The sequence below is a fragment of the Eretmochelys imbricata genome, chromosome 16, assembly GCF_965152235.1.
Source record: "Eretmochelys imbricata isolate rEreImb1 chromosome 16, rEreImb1.hap1, whole genome shotgun sequence".
In the NCBI taxonomy this organism is placed as follows: domain Eukaryota; kingdom Metazoa; phylum Chordata; order Testudines; family Cheloniidae; genus Eretmochelys; species Eretmochelys imbricata.
This window is the reverse complement of record NC_135587.1, coordinates 18,638,429-18,665,606: the sequence shown is the minus strand read 5'-3', so window position 1 is coordinate 18,665,606 and position 27,178 is coordinate 18,638,429. Positions and strand designations below refer to the sequence as shown.

The 27,178-nt window shown below is 47.6% G+C and overlaps 2 protein-coding genes across 2 annotated transcripts in view; one reads left to right on the top strand and one right to left on the bottom strand.

Moving 5' to 3' along the window:
• The first annotated feature begins 553 nt into the window (after positions 1 to 553).
• On the top strand, positions 554 to 1,870 carry FAM163B (family with sequence similarity 163 member B). Its single transcript, XM_077836263.1, has 2 exons — positions 554 to 646; positions 1,478 to 1,870. The coding sequence occupies exons 1-2, from the start codon at positions 554 to 556 to the stop codon at positions 1,868 to 1,870; spliced, it is 486 nt and encodes a 161-aa protein (XP_077692389.1).
• A 3,851-nt stretch (positions 1,871 to 5,721) lies between these two features.
• Positions 5,722 to 27,178, bottom strand: part of ADAMTSL2 (ADAMTS like 2) — a 44,536-nt gene continuing 23,079 nt past the window's right edge. Inside the window, exons 11-16 of the mRNA XM_077836087.1 lie at positions 20,615 to 20,828; positions 17,174 to 17,329; positions 11,753 to 11,923; positions 11,077 to 11,253; positions 8,117 to 8,261; positions 5,722 to 5,840 (exon numbers count right to left, since the gene is read on the bottom strand). Of these exons, the coding sequence (XP_077692213.1) occupies positions 5,722 to 5,840; positions 8,117 to 8,261; positions 11,077 to 11,253; positions 11,753 to 11,923; positions 17,174 to 17,329; positions 20,615 to 20,828 (982 nt within the window). The remainder of the gene's footprint in view (positions 5,841 to 8,116; positions 8,262 to 11,076; positions 11,254 to 11,752; positions 11,924 to 17,173; positions 17,330 to 20,614; positions 20,829 to 27,178) is intronic.

The window sequence follows — 27,178 nt, the reverse complement described above, 5'->3', positions numbered from 1 at the left end:
CTGGCTCACAAAGCCAGAGGTCACATGAGCTACAGTTCAAGGAGTTTACCTCGGGCCCGTAGCTCAGGGAAACACAAGTGAGCTGTGACTTGTGGCCCTTAAGTCACAGCCATGATTGAGCCTTCTCCAGCAAGTGCTAGCTGTCAACATGCCTACTTGCTGCAGTCCCTAGTGGCCCAGTATCCACATGGTTAAAAAAAACCCACTAGCAAATTCAGGATTAAGCTGCCTCAGCATGGGCAGGCCGGGCAACGTTCGAGGGGCGACTGGCCACCGCGCAACCTGCCCCATTGGCACACTAGCACAGCATGGGGTGGTGCTGCATGCTGGGCTCCTGCACCAAAGACAGGCATAACCCACCAGAGCTGGGGTTTCAGTCGGGCTTAGCCCCCTGCATGCCCCTGGGGCACAGTGAGTCCTGTTAGGTGCTGAGCTGCCCCCCTCCCCCTGGTTTTGCTTGGTTGCAGTAGAAATGTGGATGAGGCCACTGCCCATTCACCTTGTGTTTGAAAGTCTGTTCTGTCTTCCAGGTTGTTAATGGAGAAGAGGTCGAATGACAGCCGGGACCGTGGTCATCACAGGTGGAATATTAGCGACTGTCATTTTGCTTTGCATTATAGCGGTTCTCTGCTATTGTAGGCTTCAGGTACTCCTCGCGGGGTTGCACGTCAGCCCATGCTTCTTTGTTTCAACGTGACTGAGACCAGTTTGTACAAGGGCTGCCCGGCCGGAGAGGCAGCTGCAAAGTGAGGGGCAGGAGAAGGAAAATGAGATTGAAGGGGCTTTTGGTGAGAACCAAAGGGGACAGGAACTGCTGCTGAAGGGCGAACGGGGCTGGTCCTTGACTCTGAGGCCAAGTTCATTCCTGCTGGACTCCGGTCACTGAAGTGTTTGGAGCTACACAAGGTGCTGTGCCTCTGCAGGCTCCCTTGCAAAATTATCAACCGTGAACATAGACAAGGCCCTGCCCCAGGGAGCCGACAGCTGAGCACAGCAGGAATGAGTGTGGGTTGAAGTGTTTATTGGCCCTTGTGAGTCAGACTCTCAGCCCTTTAAGTTCTGGCCCTTCACTAAATTGGCTCAGACTTTATGTCGTGGTGGGGGGAGGGGCTCAGTTTCTAAGGTGATGGAGCCTGGCGCTGGAAAGTCCCTGTTCAGCCCTCTCTGGCCCCTCCCTTGCTAACGGAGGCTGTGCCCTACAGCGCAGTCAGTCGTGTTTTATCCAGAATACAGAGCAAGACATGGGGCCTGGGACTGAATGACCCTGAACTTTGGGAATGTCCAAAATCCAAACTCAAATCCAGCGCAGGATGTTGCAAATGGCCCATCTTTTTCTCGTAGGTTGAACCAAAGCTGCCCTGAAAACGTTGATAGGTTCCAAATCCATGTGCAAATCCATTACTGTTTAGACTGACGCGGCTGTAGGCTTGAGTTCCTTTTAAGTGATCAATGGCTTCCTGTTTCCTTGGCTTTTCAGTATTACTGCTGCAAGAAGGAGGAATCTGAAGAGGATGAGGAGGAGCCAGATTTTGCCGTGCATTCCCACATCCCTCCACTTCACAGCAACCGCAATGTAATGCTGACCAATGGGCCTTCGCTCTACTCCTCCTCCTCCTCACCCTTCAGCAAACAGCACTCCCAGTGCAGGACTGTCTGCCCCAGTTGTTCCCACTATGAGCCACCTACCTTCTTTCTGCAGCAGCCGGAAGAGATCCACAATGGAGGAGACCGGGTCAGCTACAAGACCATCAGCCAGGAAGATATTGAACTGCCGGTGAACGTGACCAACCTGCAAGCTCTGAACCCCAACCGGCTGTCAGCCATGCGAGAAGCTTTCTCGCGCAGTCGGAGCATAAGCACCGACGTCTGAGTGGCTGGAGCCCCGCACCGGTGGGCTGCCCAGCAAATGACCACTCAGTGTGAGGCTTTTTCTATGCCGTTGTGGCTTTTAACAACGGTGAAACTTTTAAAATCCATGGAAGTGTTTTAAAATTATGAATGTATTTATACAGTAGATAGGTATATAAATATATTAAATTGCTAGATAAAGGGTAAGCAAAAAAAAAACAAAAAACCAGAGAGAGATGGTTGTAGAGGTTGCAGCTTGTATGGGTAGGTTTTCTAGAGCTGTACATTGAAAATGTTTTCTTTTTATACTGAGGAGATTTTGATATTGTGCAGCCTTTCCTACACCTAAAAAGGCCCCTCCATACCCATCACCGACAATTGCTATGGGGTAGTTTGCAATCTTAAAGGCAGGTTTCCTGCAATGGCTGACAAAGTGGAAGAGCATTGCACAGGTAAATAGGACTCAACAGCCTCCCTTTGTTGATGAAATTCACCCCCCACAGGGGACCTGCCACCAGGTCTCTGCACCGCGGACGGCCTCAAAGCAGGACCAACTGGGACTTTGTCATGCATAGTCTTGTGCAGTTTCTCTCTAGATAGGGGTGAATGTCATAGATCAGCTTAATTTACTGGTTAGTAAATCCTCACAGTTATCCATGATCTTTCTATGAAGCCAGCGCTCTCTGTCTCCCTCTTTTTGGTCACAAGTGCTGAAGGGAAGTGCCTTGAGGTTAAGGATTCACAACTATTGTAAAGTCTCTTCCTTTAGTGGAGGTCTCCAGAGCTGAAATGTATCAGGCATCTGTAATCTATGGAAAGTATTTTTTGAAATAGCACATGCAAGAACTTTCAGGTTTTTTGTGTAACGGGAGAACAGTGCACTGAGCAGGTTTGTTATTGCAAATATTACCAAAAAACCCCAACAATGCCACACACTCTTTCTAAACTAGGGAAATGAGGGCTAAACAGAAATAAAGAGGACATTTTATTTGTTCCGTCTGGAAATTTGTCACATTTTAGACTTAAAACAAAGCAACAGTCACATTCTCAATTACAAGTCACTGACAACTCTCAGCTAAATAGGACTGCTAATTTGCAGTGGTAGCCAAGGCCATGTACGGCCCAGAACGGGGCTGCTGCACAGTCATTCATGGCCAGGGCACGGCCTCGATTAGCTGTTTCCCCGTTCTCTTCTCCTTATGTGGCTTTGCACAGGGATTGCTCTGGAAGAGGCTTTGTCCGAGTTTTCAAGGTCATGCTCACCGCAAAAAGTAAAAATGCACCATTGTTTTCTTCTGTTTTGATAATAGTTCAAACCCTGCCAAACTGTTGTAATGCTAAAAGCCAGAGACCTAGACCCCAGCGGGTCTAAACACAATCTCTGACCTGGCTTAGGTAGTTTAACATGGGGAGGAGGTGAACTGCTGCCTGTATGCACTGAAATTAGGCTCAGGCTTGTAATTTCTTGATGCTGAGAATCCATAAGCACCAAATTCTCTGGAAGCTTTAGAGGGCAGTTGACTGCTATTTTGGCATAGTAAGGCACTTCCCTGGCTAAAGCACGACAGGGATCATTTTATTCATTTAAATAGCAAACCATCTACAATTTCTTTAGAAGAAGAAGGAAACAGCAGTGACAGAACCATATCAAAAGGTCCTTTGCAACTCACTCCCTCAAGGCTTGTTTTTCTGGTGCATACAATTTGTTCTATGAACTATCTCCTTTGTAATGGCACTGTACGTTAGTCAGGCTAAAAGCATTGCTCTGTCATTGTGGAACGACTCGTTCAGCTACAGAGCAGGGACTGGCTGCAAATAGACTCTGATGATCTCGGCACCATGCTCTGGTTCAGGTTTCTTCATTACAGACATGCTCTCGGCAAGGAAAGCGGTTGTTTATAACCACTGTATGCCGCCTAACTGGAAATTATACTTTTGACCTTGAGCTTTTTTAATTCCGTGGGAGACCTTTTAAAGTACACGTCATTCTTTAGGACTTAATAGCTTAGAACATCTTGGGTTTTTTTGTCTTGGTTTGTAACAAGTTAAATATGCTGGATTTATTCCTTACTGAGCTCCCTAAGTGGGGACGCATTGCTGTAAATGTGCTCATTGGGAATGGCGTTCCGTCTTCTAAGTGATCTGGTGTAACAGCAGCTGCTTCTACAGGTCTCTTCCGTTGTACGAGTCTTATTCAAGTTTGTTTCAAATGCATTTAGCTTTTGGATTCTTTGCATTTCCTGTAGCTGTACTTATAGCTCCATCTTTCCTCTTTTTTTCCAGTAGATCTTTGAAACTAAGCAAGTGATATCATCTGTTTCACTAAACCTTCACCTGGTGAACTGTTGTACAGGGATTCTGGACTCACTGAGAAAAAAAAAGCAAATAAAAAAATAAACGACTCTTTGCCATGATTTCAGAGGCTGAGCTTTTTTTTATTGGTGGCGTTTGGAATCACGTTGCCTTGTGTTAATCACGTTGTCTCCTAGAGGAGGGATTTTTCCAGAAGTGCTCCGGATTGGCCCCCTCTGCTCCCTGTCGATGTCAGTGGGAGTCTTTGCCATTGGTGGCAATGGAAGCAAAGTTAAGCCAACACACAGCTATTTTGGAAACCCTGCCCTATTCCTATAGCTTATCAAACATTTCTCTTTGCAAATTTATGGCTGGCAAGAAGTGACAGAAGCTATTCATAAAATCATGCCCTTCATTTATTCAGTGACTTAGGTACAAAGTACTGCCCTAGTCCTGGAAGATGCGCCATGGAGGCGACTTATCCAGAGTCGTATGATTATTACTTCTTAGTTGTATTTACCATAACGGCTAGGAGTCCCAGTCATGGCATGGTGCTGTGTGAACAGAGGACAAAAAGACAGTCCCTGCCCCGAAGAGTTTACACCCCATTGACTTCAATAGGTCTACTCCCATAGTAAAATAAGTTTGATGCTTGTTTGCAGGATCAGGCCCTACATTTACAGTGACACCTATCCAATACCTCTTCTTCAGCGCCAATATCCAGGGACAGACACATGCTAAAAATTCAAGAATAAAACTAGATACCACCATAAATATGACAATTTTATTAAAATATACATACGAGTACAAATTAATGATTATAGGGATAAAGTTCACTGTTTGTAAACAAATATATTAAAAAGAGCACGTCTTTTTTGTGATATAAAGTGCAGTTATGTTTCATTATTATATACAATATGTCAGCATTATGATTTTTATAAGGCCTATGAAACTAAAGTTTGATTATAAGATAAAATTCTCTGAAAAAGTATACACCTACATATTACAAAAGGCTTTGGCTTGTGCTCATTTAGGGAATGAAATTCAGCTCCCAAACATAAAGGAAATTAAGGCTAGAAAGCAGGTTACTGGATCCTCTGCTAAGGCAAACATGATGGTGCTTTAATTTCACATGGTTGACACATTGACGTTCTCAATTTGAAACTCGTGCAGAAAACAAAGAAAAGACCTTTTAAAACAAGTGACTGTTTGGAATTAAGAGTGAATCAAATATACAAGATTCTATGTACAGCTTTTGATAATCACATGCTACCAATGTACAGTAGTAACGAAGCTTTCATGCCAGCTTCGAAACAAAATGTTGGTGCCCTTTCCCTCCGTTATGAGGAATCAGAATAGCCGTTTTGCAGTGGTGGAAGAAAACATCCTTCCCGCAAGTTTGCGGCACATTTAACTCTTACTAATGCCAGTATGATGAGCTATCGATAAGTGGTTAAATCAAACCCGGGAGCATCAACCTGGTGTATGTTACGTCCCCTGCCAAATGCTGGATGCTCAAAATGAGTCTACCCTTAATTCCTTCTGTCTCCAAGTGCTGAAGTCATTAGGCTAATCTTTCCACTAGGAGTGGGGAGCCCTGCAGGACCTGCAGCAGGCTTTGCTGTAATACCAGTGGCTGCAGAGATTCACTTTGATTGCCAAAGCACAGTTCGTTCCAGCTTGGTCCTGACAGCTGTCATCTAGAGAAGAGAAACACATATTGACCCTCAGATGAGTGAGGTCAGAAGGCAACAGTATGAAAAAAGTTACAGTCTATGTTATTAGCTCATCTCTTCCCACGCTGTTTAACTCCTTGCCTCCTTGGAGGTTTTATTGCTCTGCCACCAAGACCCCACTGTGCCCGGCGCAGTACAGACACGTCACATAAAGACAGTAATGTATGTGTCAAAATACACATTTGAAATGATCAGGAGTGCAGCAGTATGATGGTAAAAACCCAGAGTGAGTGACCAGCTGAACAGCAGAAGGAGGCCCGATCCAATTCCATCAGGGTGCAGCTCACATTCGCTCTCAATAAAGGGAGCTGTGGGGAATCTTGGAGCAGGTGGAAGAGTGGACAAAAGAATGGGAAACCTTCCTCCTACAATAAGGCTGCTGAGCGGAGCCAGGACCCATCACTTAGACGGCCGGAAGGACTTGCTGGTGCACAAGCATCCCACCTAATTGCTGTTTTTTTTAGCAATACTTTGCTCCTCCATGCTGCCTTCTGTCCCAGGGTCACTAAGCACCTTACAAACCTCATGACAGCGAGCAGGCATCACTTTCCCCGGGTGACAGATGGGGGAGATGGATTACCAGTGGTCACACGGCAAGTCCATGGCAGAGTCAGGCACAGAACCCAAATATGACTTCCAGGTGTGTGCTTTATCTGCAGGACTATTCTTGTTCCCAAATCCTATTAGTGAATTAGAACTACATGCTCACTAACGCTCCTGGTTTCTTTGAACCACCAGACTGCACTCAGATAATGAGATAGTTACAAATCCCCCAGTACATTAGGAGACCAAAATCATTAAAATAATGGCACAGCTGAAACTTACTCGAACATTAGTGGGAATTCACAGAGAAGCGCGCTACCAGAGTTAGCTTGTGCACAGATAGCTTTTGTCTTCAGGCCAGAGTTTTATTCCTCTGAAAGACACCCCTTACCGTAACATGGCCATCTGCAGGAATAGCATGTGTGAGGCCAGCTCATCCGGACACTGATGGCACCTGCCACCATTACGTGTTTGCTGGGCTGAATGCAGATTTTTTTTTCAGTTGGAAAAAATACAATATAATAATACTACTCATATATAGCTTGGGCTTCTGATTTAACTGATAACCCTCTATAAAACACCCCGGCTACGAAAAAATGAAACTGGTATTTAACCAATAAACACCTGAAAACTACTGGAAACGGTGACTCGGCTTTTGTTGACCTCACCCCTTTCCCAGTGCAGTTTGTTTATAAAGGGGCTGTCTCTGCACCCTAGCTTGTATCTAAGGGCTTGTCTACAGGGGTGTGAGTGCTAAAGTGTGCTAATGTGTTATGCATTAATTGGTCCATGTAGACCCTGATGGTGCACTTTAATGTAGTGTTGTTTGTATATACAAACAGAAAGCACCGAAACCCCCCAATTATTGGCTATCTACAGTACACTCAAAAATAGCTAAAACGAGCCCCCCCCCCCACAAATTAAATTAATAAAGCCAGAAAAACCCTATAGACAGCGCCATTTGTCAGTAAATTTCAAAGCACTTTCCAAAGGTCAGTGTCATTTATCCACATTTTACAGATAGGGAAACTGAGGCACAGAAAGTTGCCGTGACTTGCCCAACGTCACCCAGCAGCCTGGTGCAGAGCGAAGTCCCTGTCCTGTGCTCTGCCCAAAAAGCCAAACTGTCTCTGCTGCATCTTATTGCACAGTAGTTAGCGTTCCTCATGAATAAAGATACATGCATAGGTCTCCAATCACTGTGCAAACAATACACATACAGTGCCACTGAAAAGCAGCCATCTCTGGGGTGGAGGGCAGCTACGAGGCATACAACAAGTGCACCGAGCGCTGTGTAACGATGAGGGGAAGTAACATGTTGGCCAGATTTCTGCTCTTACAAAACGTGCCGCAGGAGTGGAGTGGAGGGTGTTCAGCACCTCGGAGGATCAATGCACCTAAGAAGTAGTAGTGTGAAAATGGCTTATTCCCGTTTAGCTTAAGTCCCTTCCCACACAACATACGCGAACCGATACAAGCCACTCCTATAGCAGACTGTCTCCACAGGGGTTATACCGGTATAACTATACCTGTGTAACCATATGGGTTTAGCTTGTATACAGGTATAGTCTGTATAAATGGTAAAACTTTCCCACGTAGACAAGGCCTTAGTCTAGCTCCTGTTCCTTACTGGCTTGCACTGAAAACACAGCCCCAAACCGTGTCTTGGCAAGACGATCTGGATTCTTTCTCCTCACCTGGTGGCTCAGTAGGGCAGGGCTGCAGGTCACAGGTTTGTTTACCAACAGGCTTCACAAGCGGGTCACAGCCACGAACAATATCTGTGCCCTGGTAGCACTTCACATCTCGCATTCTCACGCCAACGCCGCAGGTTTTGGTGCACTGGTGAACAGAGCGAGACAGAGATATTGTTGGCAGAGGCAGCAGGCCTCCGAGGGCTGTGCACAGAAATCCTCGATTAGAAACTGACGAGCCCTGGTTTTGGGGTGCACAGAGACTCATTGCTCCTCTTTCAGATAGAATCAAGTAACCCCGTCACGGTGAAACAGTTTCCTTTTGAATCAAACCTTTGGTGGCTGCAAAACCAATCCAAAAACCTTCCCGACTTCCCTCAGCACAGCATAGACATCCCCCCGCCATGCAGAGCCAGGCACCACTCATGTCCCACATCGGCAGCATCTAGGCCTTGCTTTGACCCTCCACACGGGGTGAGTTTCACTCCTGGGGCTGGTGTAGCCAAGGGGAGCCACTTAGCATGCTGGGTGACACCCAGCCCCAACGTCCCAGCCCCTTAGTTTTTTGGGGGCTTTCAGACGAAACAGCGCCCACCGCTCAGTGTGCCTAGTGCAGATGTTGCAAAGCCAATGCCACCCTGAGTACAGCCTGTCTCTGTTTACTGACGTTCGGATGCATTGTCACGCTGGAATTGCAGTGGGGGCTGCTGTATTGATTCCAGACTACACCAATGACTGGTTTTAAAAACTAAACTCAGCAAGCTGTCTGGACCTCTGAAGGAAAGGGCTCTAGTATAATGATAGGGACCTGTGGTTATTGATTTGCCTTTGAAGCACCGCACACACCTACTGTGCTGTGTAAATAATGATAATGACAAAACACATCTTGCTAGGCAGGACAGAGGCTCATCTGCAGCAACTGGGCCAGGAACCAGACCCAGCTTTTGGGGTCTGGATTCCGGCCACTGACTGCTAGACAAGAGTTTCCCTACAGCTGCCCCGTCATGCAGTCGGAACCAGAGTCCGGTCCAGTGTTGAGTTGTCACGCAGTTAGGGAGTTGACTTGTTACACGATTCCCTGGGATATATTTAGGGATTTTGTACATGTCATGCCCCAGAAATAGCCCCGGTGACGGGTGCACCCTCATTCACCAGAGGACAGGCTGTAGCAGGGCAAAGCTTCTCAGCAGTGACCCCCTACCAATGTGCCTCAAGCCAGCTCTGCAAGGACTATCTTTAGGCAGAGAGATCAGCTCCTCCTCTATGCACCATTCAGGCCGTGCCCTCGCTTTGCAGAGAGGCAAGGGGGAATTCATACTAGCAGTAGCGACATGGGGACGCAGATAGCTCCCCACTGGGAACTGCCCCAAAACTATCGACAAAGAGATAAGGTGGGTGAGATCGTATCTTTTATTGGACCAATGCCCATTCATGGAAGGGCCACGCTCTCTCTGTGAAGCTCAAAAGCTCGCTCCTTCCGCCAACAGAAGTTGGTCCAGTTAGAGAGATTACCTCACCCCACCTTCTCTCTCTCATCTCCTGGGACCAGCATGACTGCAACACGGCAAGCAAAACCAGCAATGCTTTCCCCTCTACAACACAGGGAAATCTTTGCCTATTCCACTGATCCATCGGCAGAGCACACTCCGGGAAGTGTTTTCCTGCTCCCAGCACCCTGTGCTGACCCCAATTCTCCTAGCCCCACTCGCTGCCAGTATCTCCCCCCTCCCTTTTACAGCCCCCCCCCCCCCCGTCCCATTACACAATTACTGCGGCTGCCCCTGCAGACTAAGCCAGACTCCTACAAGCGATTGCAAAAATAAAACAACCCAAACCCAAACACTTCCTTTCACTGCTGTTCTCCAAAAGCACAGCAAGTACTGATTATGATTTAGTTGGGGGTTGGTCCTGCTCTGAGCAGGGGGTTGGACTAGATGATCTCCTGAGGTCCCTTCCAACCCTGATCTTCTAGGATTCTGTGATTCTATCCTGGCAGGGCCGGCACTCTGCCCCGAGCTGCTAAGACAACAAAAGGCTGCCTTGGCACCAGTAGCCAACTCCTAATCAGCTCTTGGCAAGCACACCACACCTCGCTGGCTGATCCATCGCTGGCTGTGCCATGTGAGCTAAACTGGAACAGTTCATTTTGTGCACCGTCTTCCTAAGGGCATTTACATCTAGCGTGCAGGCTTCGCTGTGCCAGACAGAGCAGGGAAAGGATCTGGCTCTTTCGTAGTGGGGGTAGGGCTGGGAGAGGGGGGCGAGTTTTCCAAGGATTGCTGTGTTGATGAGGTGTCACTCATTCACAGTGCACATATTAAACAGTCTTGCAAAGGAATGGGACTCCCCTCACCCCCACATCTTTGCAGAGAGGGTGGATGTAGCGCCCATGAAAGGCTCCAGATTGACAGCCCTGGAGATTGGCATCCTATGAACATAACAGCCATGTGATCAAACCCACTGGGCCATCGGCAGAGTGAGCGTTTGAAAACATTTTAGCACTCCAGAAACAGCAGTTTCCATGCTCGCTGCACAGGAAGGGCCACATCGGTGGAGGAAACGATCGCCTCTTCCCCCGGTCAGGAAAGCCGCTGGGCTCTGCTGAGGTTTCCCACCAGAGTGCCCATTAGGAATGATGTTACTGAGAGCTCGGCTACTGCTTCCCAGCTGCAGAGCTCATGGCACTTTACAAAGGTGCACAAGTACCATTGTCCTCATTTTACTGATAGGGAAACTGAGGCACAGAATGGGGAAATAACCTGCCTAAGCTAAGGCAGAAGAGGCAGGAACAGAACCCAGGTCTCTTGACTCATAATCTGGTGCCCTGTCCACTGGACTCTCCTGCTTCTCACCAGGATGCTGCTGCCTCCCATCTATTAGTCCCCTGCTCCAATCAGAGCACCTGCTGCCCCAGAACACACCCTAGACCTCAGCAATCCCAGTTCCTACAGGCTGCACCTTACCTCAGACCAGGGAGTCGTGTACCACTTGAAACAAGGACGCTCAAAGCAGGTGGTTTCTTCTATGGGTTTCTTGGTGACGTCACAGTCTGTGGGGCTCCGTGTTTTGATTTTTCCGTTGACAATCTCCAGGCACAGCACGATCCTCTTCTTCACGCCCCGGCCGCACGTGGTGTTGCACTGCCAAGGACGGAAGCCAGACAGAGAGAGAGCCCAAAATGAAGCGTCGGAGAGACGCCCAATGTAGTGTGACCTCAGGCAGAAAAGCTTGGGCTGGTCTCACTCCTGGCCTCCAAGGGACCGAGTTCTCCTTGTGCTGCTCCACAGGCATATTCCCCACAGCCGCAAGGAAAATACCCCCAAATGGCCACCAGTCTGTCCAGGATCCCACGCAGGCCCTCCACCACCCACTGCCAACACCACAGGGGAGCAGGGGGTCACACCAGTGACCTCCCAAAGTCCTAGCAATGAGGCACTTGAGATCTCTAGCATTATCCCCTTTTGGGGAGCCTGAGGCCCAGACAGGGGACATAATTCATAGCAAGTCAAAGTGGGGAACAGACCCAGGAGTCAAGACCCCCTTCAGCACCCTCCCTCCTGAGGCTCATTCCCTCATATGAATGGGACGGCCGCATCCATCGGTTGGAACAGGCAAATCTCGAGGTGGGTTGGCTCTTACCCTTTCCCAGTCCTGTGCCAGCCAATGGGAAGGGCAGTTCTTGTCCCCGCAGGGGTGGATAGCAAGCGGCTTGGTCTCCAGGTTGCACTGGGATTCTGGCACCACACGGCCATCGCTGGTTTTACAGTACACGTGCCTGATCATCCTCCCCTGCCCGCAGCTGCCACTGCACTGAAACAAAAAGAGCAGAGAGGTGCTGGTGAGTAATGGGAGGGTACAAACACCCCACATTCCTGCGAGCAGCCCCATGCCTCCCCAATCCCTTCTTCAAACACATGGCTGTTGGGAAGCCCTCCATGAGACCCTCATCGTGACGGGGCCATAGCGGAATGGGTGGGATTCCTGTGTGTCTCAATCTGACTTCAGGTGTAAGTCCCTTGGGGCGGGGACCATGTGTGTGTGTTTTTGACTGGGCAAACTCAGCTGCATTATGGGCAGCTCTTAACAATATGGAATGAGTTACCCCAGGCTAACTAGGAACTGACCCAACCCTGGAATTTGACTAAGCCTCACAAATTGCTGCGGTCTTTGTTCCCCCCAGCACGTTTTGAAAGTCAGTGACCCTTTAAGGTCACAAGATGGGCACCCAAAACAAACAAAAAAGATCACAACATCTTGGCCAAAGAGATTAGGTGACTTGCCCATGGTCACACGGGGGTCTGTGGCAGAGCCAGCTATTGGACCCAGAGACCCAGCCCAGAGCCTTAACCACAAGACCATCCTTCCTTACAAAACCAATCCCCTGCATTGATTGCTGGTGATCTCAGCCAAGAAACAACATATGCCCCCGAGTTAGGGGTCCCCATATATGATGGAGGTAGCCATTTATTTTTAAACGTAAGGACATTGATGGCATATGACCATGATGGGCTGGCCCTTGCCACCCATGCTCACAGAGCAGCACACAATGGGACTAGTCAGGAAGCAAGGCAGACTACAGCACAAAATGAGGGACCTGGTTGCCAATGCATCCCTGGCAAATGGAGTTTGGTCACCCCTAAACTCAAGTCTCACTGGCAGAGGAGAGGATATAAGGGGCATATAGAAAGCCCAGCGTTTTGCCTGCATTAGAGGAAACAGGTGGCAGCTTTCAAAGAGACCATGAAAAATAAGGTAAATGGTTATAAATATAGCCCCTGGATTTAAATAAAAGGAACCCCCCCCCCGACAGGTATTGTCTTGAGCTATATTTTAAACACCGAGCATTCCCATGTGCTTTTGTTGCAGTTCTTTAAGGAGATGCGCTACATCTCACAGTGTAGCCCATCGCCATGGAGACCACTTATTTTTAGACAATGCCAATGAATCAAAATCCATGTAAAAATAGCTCGGGAACAAACACACAGTACCTTTTTTTTAAGAAAGTTTTTTTTCTGGGGGATAGGGTGGAGGGTTGTTTTGAATCGCATGAACTTTGGCAATGTCAAGCAAAGATTATACCCAAGGCTAAGAGACCCTGTCACCTTCATGCACAGGATGGTAAATGCTAAAGTCCTCTAACAGTCAAATCACAGGGAACTTTGCCTGAGGAAGAACCGAGCAGGGAATTTCACGATCGGATCCATCTGCATGGGGAGACCTCTGTGCTGCAACCGGCAAAACAAGGGTGTGATCCTTAGAGATGTTCTTTAACCTGAGCCTGCATCAAACCACTCCTAAACTAAGAGGAAGTTTGGTGCTGGTTCCAGATCTGAATCAGAACTTTGCAGCGGGACCACCTCCAGTTTTAACGATGGGCTTAACTTGTGCATGGAGGTGGCGGACGTCTCAGCAGTGGACCCCCTAACTTAACTGGAAAAATCACATCAAAGCTATGGAAAGGTCTGGGGCGGAGAGAAAGCAAAAACAGGCACAATGAGCCTTGAATCTGTGGATCAAATTTTCAGCTAGCTACAAGCCATGCTCCAAGTTTGCACATCCACTTTTGCACACCCAACTGACTGTAAACTCAAAAGAGGGCCATGCTTTTCTGCACTTGTACACTGGAGATTCCTGCACCCCAGGGCTTATGTGCTGGGGAGGCCTCATGTGGAATAAGCGATCTCCCAACTAAGAGCCTCACCAGTGTAAGACTGAGCAGAGGAAGATATGTTGGCTGCCAGGTGGGGAGGTGATGAGTCTATGTCACTTAAATAGTCACCCTACTGCCCCTGGATCTACTGATTAAGCAAGCAAACCACTTCCCTGAAATGACCATTGATCTACGAGTTGTAAGACACCCAGGAGCTCTCAACCAACAGGATGGGAAACCTTGTCTATTGCTTGGTCTCTCTCACACTCCACATCATTTCAGCTATGGTCACCACGTCACTTCCTCCGGTCAATCTCACGAACAGACCAGCCTGAGTGTAGATAGGGACACACTCCCTTTGCACTCACGCCGAGGAAGAGAACAGTCTAAAATAACAGCAGCAAAGATGCTCCTCTCCTTCCAAAACCCTCCCGTATGAATTCGTCTTTTACTTAGAGTTGCAGTGGAACCAAACAATAGATCTGAGCTCGGAGCCTGACAGGTTCTCACTCACTCAGACACAACCGAGACAGAGAGAGTGTAAGAGCACAGCTAGCTTGCCTATATACGATGGACCAAACCATGTAAGATAGACGCTGCTCGCCACTGCTCTTAAAGGACAATCATTCTGGGGAGAAAGAACTGGAGATTATTACTACAAAGCATCTCTATGTCACTTGACCACCTGACTGAATAGTACCAGGGTGAATACTACCCCCCAAAAGGGTACTGAAAATGGTGAATTCTCTTTGCTGCTATCTGCAAGCCCTTTGATTGGCCTCCACTGTGAGCTAGTTTTTGGTCAGAAGAATGAGGCCACTTCACTGCCACTTGCACAAATGCCTGTCCACATAAAATTTCACATCTGGAGCATCCGCACCGCCATCTGCAAAGGACTGAGCGGGCTTCAGTGTCAACTAACTGGAGAGCAGAAACTGCACCAGGTGACTTCGGTACCAGTCAATCACACAGGGTGAACAGCTTATTCAGGGACACAGAATTTTTGAGCAACCCATAGGCTGAAATAGGTTTGCCCAAACTGAACCACGCTGAATAATACACACCCATTCAGCTCCCAGGGCTGAGTTCTGTTCTCAGTTACGTAGGTCAATGGGAGGGCCCTTGTGGAATAGAGGTTAGAATTTGGACCAAAGTCTGCAAAGTTTGCAAAGAAAGGAGGCTGGCGTCACTGAATAATCGTTTACCTGGCTCTTGTTTGCTGCATGTTCAGGGAAGGGAGGATGCCAAAGTAAAGGCAGGATGAAGTGAAGGTCCCCTATTCATTGTCAAGGGGTTTCCATGACAAAAATCACTCGGATCGGCTTCTGCAGGGGTTTGGTTTTCATGTGCGGTTTGCTAGTTTTGTACATTTGAGCCGGCAGAGGAAAAAAATACCTTGTGCGGCGACTACTCGTCCTTCCAGCTTTGGCACATCTCAGGGGCAGGCCAAACCGTCTGCCATTCACTCCCACCCAAGGAAGTGCTGTGAGGAACAGCCTGGCTGCGCACTCTCACGCTTCCCTTGGCGGACCCTGCCCCCTCTAGGAGTGAGTCTGCACAAGAGCCACATAAAGGGCTCATAAATTCCTTTGTTTTTTGGAACAGAGCTGCTCAGCTGTTTATTCAAGCAAGACGCTGCGGGACAGGGAGATGGATAGAGTTTTCCACCCACCCCGCAGTGGCTCTAAGCCCACTGGCTGCCTCTCATCCTCTGAACAGCAGCCGATAACAGCAGGTGTCAGTGTAGTTGCAGTTAGTGGGAAGCGTTGTAAATAAGGGCCTCAACAGACCTGGAAATCGTTCAGCCACATGGACCTAACAAAGGCAGGAAGAGGCTGGGAATGTGGGCCAGTCTGTTGGCCTTGGGACCTGCGCTTCCACACAGGACTCCTGGGGTCTCTCCTTCCAGACCAGGAGGGCCCGAGGGCAAAACAAATCATTTGTGGATTGCAAAATTTGAGCTGGCAGCCTTTCCTCCCCCAAGCCCAGGACTGTGATGACAGCCGTAATCACCTCCCTTCACACACTCCATCTCCCTTTAATGGACTGGTTCACAGAAGATGGTGCAAGAACTCTACCGCCAGTATTTTGCTCACGTTGGAGATGAGGGTGTTCCTGGAAGCCTGCATGTCCCTGCCAAGCCCAGATCTCCGAACTATAACAAGTTCAATGTAATCTCCATACAGTGGGAAGCCGTGCCAGGTCAGCTTAACTGAGAGTTTTCAGATGGCAAGAATATTTGCTGCAGCCCCACTAATTCACAGACCCTGACACAAAAGGAGCATTTGGGTTTCGGAGCTCTCTGCTCTTTTCTTTGCTAATGCTGGAGACGCTGCTTCTCAGCGCTCGGGAATTTTACTGCCCTGATTCACTACTTCTTGCTGCATGGGACACGGCTGTATTTGGAGTTGCACCACTCACATAATTTCAGTGTGTGCTACCAAACGGGGAGGGACTGTTCTTCTCAGGCTCGCTGCTGCTCTCCAAGCCATTAAAACACTGGGTGTCCCCCCATCTCCTCCCTTCACTCTCTCTCTCGGGGCATGCTGGGCTAGGAGGAGCACTTCAAGGGAAAGGATGCTCAGCCATTGGGTGGAGAGGTTTACAAGTGACTCCTCCATCACTGATGGATTCTGAATGCTTGTACCCTGCCCTCCCCAGCCAGAAAGGTGGCAGCAGGGGAAGCATTTCCAGTGCTGAGTGCCTTACCATCCTCATGACATTAATCCTCCCAGCACGCAGGTGAGGAAAGGATTACACTGGCAGCGTACTGCTGCTGAGCAGCAGCATAGTCTAGTGGTTAGAGGAGAGGATTGGGAATCAGGAGAGCAGGGCTTTTGTTCTGCTTTGCTCACAGCTCATCACTTTGCCACCATGTACCTCAGGTTCCTCATCTGTAAAATGTAGCTAATGATGCCTGAGCCCTTGTAAAGTGCTTTGGGGCCCTAGATGGCAAATGCAAAGTGTTACTAAGCCATCCTGCCATCCGGGAAACGGGCACAGAAGGAAAGCTGTATCCCTGCTGTCAGGCCACTGATGACTAGCCCAAGGTTGCCTAGAAGGTCACTGACTGCACTGGTTATAGACCCCGGGGGTCCAGATTCCTGCTCTCCTGTTGTAACCATTAGACCTCACAACTCTTGTCAGGATATTAGGGGCGGGAAGGGGAAACTCTCCCCATTGCCCTGTCTGAACCAAACTCTGTCCCCACGTAGCTTCACAGAGGTCACTGGGGTTGGCTGCGCAGCTGAAAGCAGAATTTGGCCTGTGAACTGTAAATGACATAATAGAGCCTGGCCTACAATGGTCTCCTTCTCCCCTCAAACTGCTCACAAACAGCTAATATGAACAACGAACTAGGATCCACTGTTCCTTTCCTTCCCAACCCTCCCCCCGCAGAGGTCACTCACCGGTCCCCAGTCAGACACGGTCCATTGCCGGTCACAGGGGGGCCCAGTGCAGTTCTTCTCAGCCGGCGGCTTGGTGTTCATATCACACAGCTTCTCATCTTCCGAGCACCGGATGTCCCTGGTCACCACGCTCCTCTCGCCACACCTGGCCGAACACTAGTGGGGCACAGAATGAAACAGGACTGGGTCAGCAGAGTCCATAGACAGCCCCGGCCATGCAACGCAGCTGGTTTCTGCTCTCGCCCTCCTGACAGGGATGGGGCACACGTGGCCGAGGCAGCAGCCAAAGCATCTGGTTTAAGGTGTGATTTATGTTGGCCTTTTTTAATTTCTTAACATGAAACTTTCTAAAAATGCAGGGAAAACATTTGTATTATTCTGCTTGTAAAATATTAGATGGCAAAACCAGCCCTGGGCTGCATGGGCAGACAAGTTCGAATGCACAGGAAGGGTTACATCTTGCCTTCGTGCTAAGCACAGGCAGGGCTGGGAGTGGCCCATCTCCTCTCCACGGTACACACATACGCTCCAGAGCACTTGGGAGCTCTCAGACAGCTATGCACCTAACTTACTGGCCCCGTGCAAAATATCTTCAAGGGGGCAAGGTGTTTGGGTTAGAGGGCACGGCCAGCCATCCAGTCCACTAGCTGGCTACAGTTCAGGGAAGCACTTTGCTCTTGTTCAGGAGGACCAGCAAAGAATGCACTAAAAGACCTCCCTCTGCCCAGTCTTAATATCCTTCTCCCACTCAGAGTGGCCAGTTCTGCTCTCAGTTCCATCAGTGCAACCCCATCCCATACATACTCATGCGGCTCCCTTCCTATTAATGTACATGTAGCGGAGAGCGAGATTTGGCTTGAAGGCCGACATTTTCCATAAGTGGCCACAGGGTGCAAGCGGCTCCATTTTCTAGGCGCCCAGTGGGGATGCTTTGGGCCTGATTTTCGGAGAGGCTGTGCACTCACACTTCCATCTGGAGCCATGGATGTCAAGGGGGTCGTGCAGGTAAGAGCATTTATCGCAATGCCATCAAATATAAAACGCACTAGAAACACAATGGAAGCTTCCCGTTCCTGTGGGTCTGCCGAACAAAATGCAGGGCCTTTAGCTCAGAAGAGCTACTCTGGGAGACGTCTCAGCAATCTGTCCCCAACACATGCTGGAGCAGTAGATAGAATTCTATAACACACACCACTTTGGTTTGCTAAGCCCGTCAAACTACAACGTCAGAACATGCTCAGGAAGCTTTCTCCATTAAACTGGAAAAGTCAAAACATCCTACAAAATGAAAGAGCCCACCAGACTTTCCACTACAGAGAAAAACCTACTTACCACTGGCATTCAGTGTAAAGATGGCCTTTAAAATATCAGTAAGAGGCATTTCAAGTGTCTCCTGGGAGAAAAGAGGTCAAATCGTCTGCTGGCGTAAACTGGCACAGCTCCATTGAAGTCAGTGGAGCTGGACCAGTTTGCAACAGCAGAGAATTTGGCCTGGATTTGTGCTTGTTCTTGCTTAGAAAGGGGCCTGGATTAATTTGTGAGCAATAACGTATCTATGCCTAAGGAAAGCCAAAACTCATACTTCAGGGCACAAGCTAATCAGCCCCCAGGTCAGGCAGGAAATTATTCCCCACCCCACATGCAGCAATGCATCATTGTCCAGCTGTGTTATGGGGCTGCTTAGACATCCTCTGACACATGAGTTATCAGCCACTGAACAAGGCAGGATATCTGACTCACTGATCAGCTGTCTGAACTGGAAGGGTAAACTCCTGTGTTTCCTTAGCATCCTTGAGCAATTTGGCTTTGCTGTTTCTCGCTCCTGTGGAGAGGGACCAGTACTGTGACTTCAAGATTTAAAAGTTGAAGAAAAACCTTAAGAGTTAGGGATTGTTTTCCATCAGCGTGTGTGAGCATGACTGCACTCTTGCACGTGTGTTTTACACATTTACTGAAAACCCATTCTAGATCCCGATCTCTATTACTTGGGTGTAAACCCATGAAAACTCCACTGAAGTCAATGCAGTTATTCCAGATTTACCCTGAGATCAAAATCTGTCCCTGGGCCCCCAAAGAAAGGACCCTGGTTTTATCATTTAAAGAGTTTTATGTTAGAAAGTTAAATACTGGAATGCTGGCAGAGATTCTCTGGCACACAGCAGGATGGAGTGGTTGTAAATGGATTCAAAAGATCTCTACTGGAGGAGACAGAAAAGGATCTATGAAGCCTAGAGACTGACCCATCTTGAGAATGACTTCACAGCTAAAAACATTCCCAAATGCCTCTGCCATGTCACAAAGGTTTTTACATGTACACTGACAAACTCAGACGAGAGAATAACTGTTCCACATTAGATATATCACAGAAATATTTTCCAAATGGTTTAGCGATGTGCTTACAGAAGAATTCTGAACGTTTAATGTTCCTCCTAGTGCAGTGAAATCTGATGGGAAGAAGAGATGGCTCTAAGAAAATATCATTGTTTATGAGATGCAGCCTCCTCTCCACACATATTTTTCAGGCACTCAGAAATGTATTAGGCACAATTGTTTTTCAGATTTCACTGTGCCAGGTAAGAAGCGGGATTTGCAGGAGCTGTTCTCCTAGTGGAAAAGGACAGGCAGGGAGTGGCATGAGCAAATGCAGAACCAAACCTCACCACCCTTTTCATTAGTCAGCACACAGGAAGGTCAGGAAAGATGAAGAAAAGACAGGTGTCAATCACGCTAAGGTTCTAAGGTTTTGGTCTGACCCAGTATGGCCGTTCTTATGTTTTTATATCCCCTAGCCACTGTGCAGTTGAACAAGATTCCTGTGGGAGAAAAGTCCTCTTGTTTAAGAACCAGACTCAAAAATCTAAAACTCTGGCTAGGAGCAGATATGTTCTCAGGCTTGACCCAAATTCCCCGGAGTTCAAGAAGTTCAGAGGTCTGGAGACCAGGTCTGAGGCCATCTCTGGCTAGAGGTGTGCCAAGGAGAGACATAATCATCTCCATTGGTGAGCTAGAGGGAGCTTGTGGGGATTTACACAAGCCAAGTCCTGTGAGGTGCAGCGGGCACTGTGGAAACATCCCCATCCCAAGACCCTGTTTGCATCATGGCCTCATTCAAATGTGAACGCTGGCACACCACTGGGAGCAGGTCTAGGAGACAGTAGTTAAAACACTAGGGGCTGGCACATGGGAATACTCTTGCCATTGCTAGCACCAGCAGGGCCACCCCGGGGGTTGGTTTTAAGAACAATGCTAAGATAGTCCTGGCTTATGTGCGTCTGTGTGGAAGTCAGTGGATTTGCATCTTAGTTTTCAGCTCTGCCTCCCCTTATCTTGGGATCTGGAAGCAAGGAGAACTTGGCAATCATGTATATCACGTGGGGGCTGATGCCTAGCCACTGCTGCCTGCTGTCTCTCCACGGGCTGCCAGCACTTCTGGGAATTTACCTCTGACCACTCAGACATTTCCCACTGAGGCCCACATGCTGGGTTCTTGCAGATTTTGCGTTCGTCCGGCCGGGTAATATCAGCAGATTCGCACAGATCGCTATAGACAGAGCTGTCGAAACCAGGAGAGATCATCTTCCAGCATCGGACGATGCGAAACTGATATCCTTCCCCACAGGTGCGGGAACACTCACTCCAGCTACTCGTCTCCCACCTGCAAGGAAGTGAGAGAGATTCTAACTGGAGTATTCACATTCTGAATGGGAGATGTGCAGGAGGTGTGAGCGTAATACTGGATTAGGAAAACGGTATTATGTGAAGGTTATCGGAGCTCAGCAATGGTTCTTCAAAGCTGTCAGTGACCCTGTAAGTAGTAAATCTGGTACGGAGATTGTTGCAATAGGCACATTCTGCAACGAGGCTGTAAACGACTCAGATATCTCCATACAAGGTAGGATTAGGTGTTGCTGTGCATCAATCTACTAATATTTCACCCTGGAGACCTGAGTTCACATGAACTGTAAGATGCACAGACACTACCGTAACAGATGCCAGAACAAAACCCTGAGATAGAGAGCCAGATAGTTCCATGTGAAAATGACCTTTGTGGTCTCAGTCTAGCCCTAAAAGGACATACATCCAGAGCACATTTCCACACAGTTGGCAGATTCACTTCAGAAGTTTTAAGATAAATGCATTACTGTTGCTGACCAAGGCATCCATGTCTAGACTGTGAAGGGAAGCGTGTGCATTGCCCACCTATACCCGGCATCGATGTCATATCCTTGCCTTCAAAAGCACCAATAATCACCCCAAATTTAAAGAAAATACTTAAAGAAATGTCTAAAATGGGAGAAATAAACTGATCACACAGCTCATTATTAAACAAGCTTTGGGATTTATCCCTGGAAGTCAATAGGAGGTGGGGATACCACAGAATCTCCAAGGACTGAACCCTCTTATTTTGCCCTGGGGTACACTTAAAAGAGCTGCCTAGGTTACATGCTCCCTTACCCAATACCAGAGAGTACCCTTACAGCGTTCAAAAACCACAGTAGGCCTAATGTGCCACATTTACCCCAGGTTTAATTCCACTGACATCAGAAGTCAGTGCTTAGCTAATCTGTTTGATTGGTTATATAAACACATGCATAAGACAGGGCTGTATCAAGCAGTGAGTATAGTGCAGTTACGATGCTATAGACAGAGCTATATATGACGAAACATGCTTTGTTTTGAATGTAAAAATCAACCCATTAGGAAAGTGAGGGGGAAAGAAGTGGTTCTTGAGCAGCAGTTTTCAGCTGATGGGTCACGATGCCCAGGGCAGGGGGTCACGAAGGCAACCAAGAGGTCTCATGGTGTTGCGAAACTCTCACCCTTCCCCTCTCCCCCCACCCCCACCGTTATCCTTCAAGGTCAAGAATTCTCAATCGACCTCTTGAATCACACACGCAAAGCAATTATCTAGGCTTAACACTGAGACATTTTTACCCCGGCTTTTATAGTAAATATAGATGGGGTCGCAAAAGGTTTTGAGGGTGGCCAACCTGAAAAGGTCAAGCAATATGGATCTAGAGCATTGACCTCTCCGAGCAAAAAGGTCGCTGTGCTTGGTACACACTCCAGGGGCCACACGTTTGCTTCTGGACGTAAGCTCCAAATAAGGATTTGGGTGCCATGAGCGGGGCAGCTCTAAAAAGTCATTGCACACATCAAAGTGCCACCTACATTCAGAGGAGACACTAAAGCATTTAGCAAGACTTGGGCACAGTGGGGTGGGTGAATGTGGCCAGCCTCAATATCCTGGGTCCAGAGAGATTTTCACATTGGAAAAGGGGAGTGTACCCGCACACTCCCAAACACACACACACACACCTTTCCAATACAATAAACCCGGCACCCATTGCCAAAATGCTAAACTTCCCCTTTCCATGCGTTCGCAGGTTTATGCAGACCCTTGACACGGCTCTAGCCTAGCTTTGTGTTACTTCAGCAACAAGGCACTATTACAGAACATGCATCGCACAGTTTTGCTTCTTTTCACTTTGTGCCGGCTGTAGTACAACAAGTAACGTTTCTTTCCCTGCCTGGTTTAGCCCTTTTCTCTTTGGCAGGCACCGATCTATCCCACCCATAACTTGCGTTTCTAGCGAACCTTGAAAAGAACAAACCTTTTACAAAATGCAATCAGAGATGGACCTGAGCCACAAAGTTTGAATCTGGATTGGTATCTCAACTTCCCCAAAATGGAAAGATCTTTGGATTTGGGGTTCCATTGCAGAGGCGGATCCGAACCATGCAGTTCATATCAGGAACTGGGTCAGAGTCTGAACTGTCCCAGAGTTTGGGGGATCAAACCCAGGGTTCTCATTTAGACCCAGCGCTGTTGCTGATGCATCTCAGTGAGCATGAGCATGATCGCTGATGCTAGCAACGCTCTGGGAATGTAACACTTGTTGGCTGATTCCCCTTCCCCTTACAAGAGTGGAGAATGAAATTGGTCTAGGTTCTACGTCAACAGTAGCTGTTGTTTGGGAGCAAGGTTGAGTCCTGCCATGCGAGTCACTGCTGGGAAAGGTGCAGGAGGGGAAGAGGGATCAGGAAGCCTCCTCCCCTTACACTCTCAGCCAGGCAAGGCCCTTACGCAGTGCTCCAACAGGCTCTAACTTCCCAGCCTATCCACCATGTCACCACAGGGGCAAGGCCTGTGGTGCAAGAGGTTTGTCCCGCTCCTGACTAATGCAAACATCCAAGCATCAATAAAGCATGTTTCAACCTAACTCACTGTGAAGAATCTGTCTCTGACCCAAAGAGTTCTTCTTCCCCTTGTTGTGCTGGCCTGGGCAGGAGATAGATTTGGTAATTAAAGATGGGCCCAAACCAAACCCCAGATCTAAACACCCCGGGAACTTTGGGGAGGTTCTGAACCTGGTGGCTTGGCCCAATCACTGCTCAGAACCTAGAAGAGAATCCCCACCAGCTCCAAATAATTCTAAGGAAGACAAAATGTATGGCCCCGTGAAGAACTCCTTACTGATATAGTACCTTGGCTGGCATTCTCTTCCAGCACAGAACTCATGGACAGGCTCGGGACGGGTCATGGCATCACAGTACGTATCATCCACTTCGATCCCATCATAACGAACACACATTGCATATGTGGACATCACTCCTATTTTTAAAAAAAATACACACACACAAAATGCATGCTTGGTGATTTTTACACCCAAACTGTTTGTGAGCTGCATGTTCCAAAATGTCTTTCCAAATTAAAATTGAAGGGCCATGACCTGAGCTGACAGTCATCAGGGATGCTGGTGGCAGAAAGAGGATGGGATTGGGTGGGGGGTGGAACAATGGAGAGTTCTTCCTGCCTGTACGGAGCAGGGTGGCCCTGGGGATACCTGGGGTAGTACATTTTGAAGTTCTCCTTAGTGCTGTTCCAAGGCGGAACATCATGACACCCCAACCAGGACTTGCGACCAATGCTAGCATAGGTGCAAGATGTTCAGGGTGTCTCACCATTGCCGCCATAGGCCTGCAAGCATGTTAGCGGCGTCCCTCCTCCTGGTTCTCAAAGGAGTTTTAGATTTTATTCTGTCCAGTTCTTGTGTGGGTGCACCATGGGGCTGGGGAAGAGGTTCCCATCTCCCTCCACCCAGTACATCGACATAATTCATGCCACAATTGTGCCTTACTGCCTGCAGGATGTACAGTGCACTTGGCCTAGTACTGGTTCTTACATGATTATTAAAAGAGGAATCTGACCCTCCTCCCCTGTTTAAGCACAGAAAGCAGAATGTCATCATGCTGGGACTTTTTCCCCTGCAGCCTTGTTAGCCAGAATAAATATTGTTCAGTCCTTTCTGGGACATGGCTTGGGACCAAGAGACTAATCTGTCTACAGGTACCAAGAATTCCAGCTCTCCCAGCCAGGTTTCTGAAACTAAAAGAAACCTACCAACTCCTGACACTGCAGCACTCCTCTGCGACATGTCAACAGAAAAAGGTGAGGATCAAGGAGTGGTTTGCATAGGACATTCCCCACTGGCTTCAGTTTGGGTCAGGTTGAAAGCCTGCCTCAGCTAGGAGACGGCTGTTCAGTAGGAATCACAGAGCTCAAGGACATACTTGAACTTTGTGGGTTTCAGGATTCTGAACTGAAGAACAGTTGTCCACGTTCCTGGTCCCTATACATTTCATAGCAGTGCCAGCAGGTCAAGCCAACCACTCTGGCATGCTTACAAGAAGATCTGTGCATTCATTCCCTTAAAAAGTCTCCCTCCGAAGATTTTATTCCCCTCTTTTTTTCTGCCCTAATTCCAAAAGCAATGAAGTATCCAGCTTATTTTAACTACTGTGCTATGTATGGAATGATATAGGCAAACCCACTATCAGATGATCATTTTACCTATATGCATATTTCAAGGCAAGTCATGGATTTGTCACAGGCCAGACTTATTAGCAACATTACTCCCCTCCCCTCTAATCACTGAAACGCGGAGATCAAGTCATTTGAAACTGTGCCTTGAGAGGGAAATAGGGGAAAATACGGTGGCCAGATTCTGATCTCATTGATATCAATGGAGTTACTCCAGATTTCCACCCATGTAACTGAGATCAGACTCCAGATCAGGAAAGAGAGAAACAAAACAAACTCAAACAACTTTGTTTTCTGCCACAGTTGTACAGTTTCTCTGTCAGAAAGAAACCGAGCTTTACAGTTTAAAAAGAAAAAAAAAATGCTAGCCACATGGGTTTCAATCATTCCACTGGCATAGTGGCTCAATTCAAGAAGCCACTATGCTAAAACTTGGTGCAAGCTTTATGGTCCTACAAGGCACCATACTCCACAGTGTAGCCCTGCTGGGCTAGTAAATTAAGAAAACGTTAATCGGTACGTAAAAGGGAACTTTTTAAAAACCAAAACGTGCTATGCAGGGTCTGCCTGTATCCATTTAGAAGTGTTAAAAGCACATGGTTAGGATTGGTTTGAAAGTGACACATTGCAAGGAATGAGCTGACAGTGGAGTGGAGATGGGTACAATTTTCAAAAATCCCTAAATGACTTAGAAGCCTAGTGCCAATGGGAATTTGGCTCCTAAGTCACCGATGCTCTTTTGAAAATGTTGCCCGCTGGTTCCTGACAGGGCCTGATTTTCCTCTCCCCTGCATTTACCCTGCGCAGAGTGAATTAAAAGTACAATCAAGTCAGAAAGCGGCTCTCTGTGGACACAGGGCTCCTCTGCACAAATCTGATTGCAGGATCTGGGCTTTAGCGGATCAGGGCAACTTCACCTGAGGTTTGATCCAAAGGCCATTCACTTCAGTGGGCCTCGGATCAGGCCCCTAAACATTACCTAGGTCTCCCCATCTCTAACGAACATAAAAGCGACTCACTCAGTGGGTGATCTCAGTACTTCTGCAGAGGTTGAATTTGGCTGCTTCTGATAACTACCTGTAGTGCATGTAGAGCTGCAGGGTTCGTGGGAGGAAAGCTTCCACCTGTACATGTCAGCAGCACTCACACCTTGGCCCTTTCTTAACAACTTCAATCTGTTTCTAGCAATAAGCAAAAAAAAAAAAAAAAAAAAAAGCATTTACAAGGAGAGCCTCGATACGTCACATCAAACACTCAAACTGATTCGGTTGTGGTTTGGTTGGGTTTGGGGGGATTTTGTTTCGGTTTTGGGGGGTTTTGTTTGGTATGGTTTGGTTGGTTGTTTTTTGGTTTTTACAACATACCTGTCCTGATCCCCAAGTAGAATCCCCAGCCTGGTTAGAGGCAGAGCTTCCACTGTCTAGAAATAGAGAGAATGGGATAAAAATACCCACAAGTAGAAACAGTTCAGAATTTAACAAAGTTTGCATTTTCTGCTCAAATACACCTGACCCTAAACATACAGTAATTAAAGGTGCAGTATCTCCTTCCTGGTGATATCGGCATGAAATAAAAATATGCCATGCTAATTGCTACTGCTCAGATATGGTACCACAAACATTCCCTACACAGACTTGAGATTTTCAAATCCCATAAACTTACTGTTTTTGAAAATCTAAATGCTGAATAGTACTTTGCTCAGACTGCTTTTCAAAACAAACCTTGGTTTTTAAACATACAGGCATTCCAAGTTCATATTTGCCTCTGTGTCACTCTTGCTCAATTATTTCTATAACGTACATCTTTTAGGACACTATATTCACACATGTAATGCCATTGGTAAAGGAATTATGAATTTCTCCTGGTATACATACAAGCATTTACAAAACCAAGAATCACAACCTCATTGCATAGCTATATAATGTAACATTCTAATGCGTCAGGGATACTGCACCTTTACAACAATCAAATCTTAAATACTTTGTTTAAACCCTTGAAATTGCTATCGTGTTTTAGAATTGTATGTAAGGTTCTATCCTGATCTCCAGCTGTCTCGGGCCTAGCAAGATATGCAGCTTGTGTGATTTCTAGGCAGCAGAAGCTCTGAAATTGCCTTATTTATGATTCATAGGAAAAGTTCACGTCCATTCTGTCACATAAAAGCTTTAAAAGGACACTGT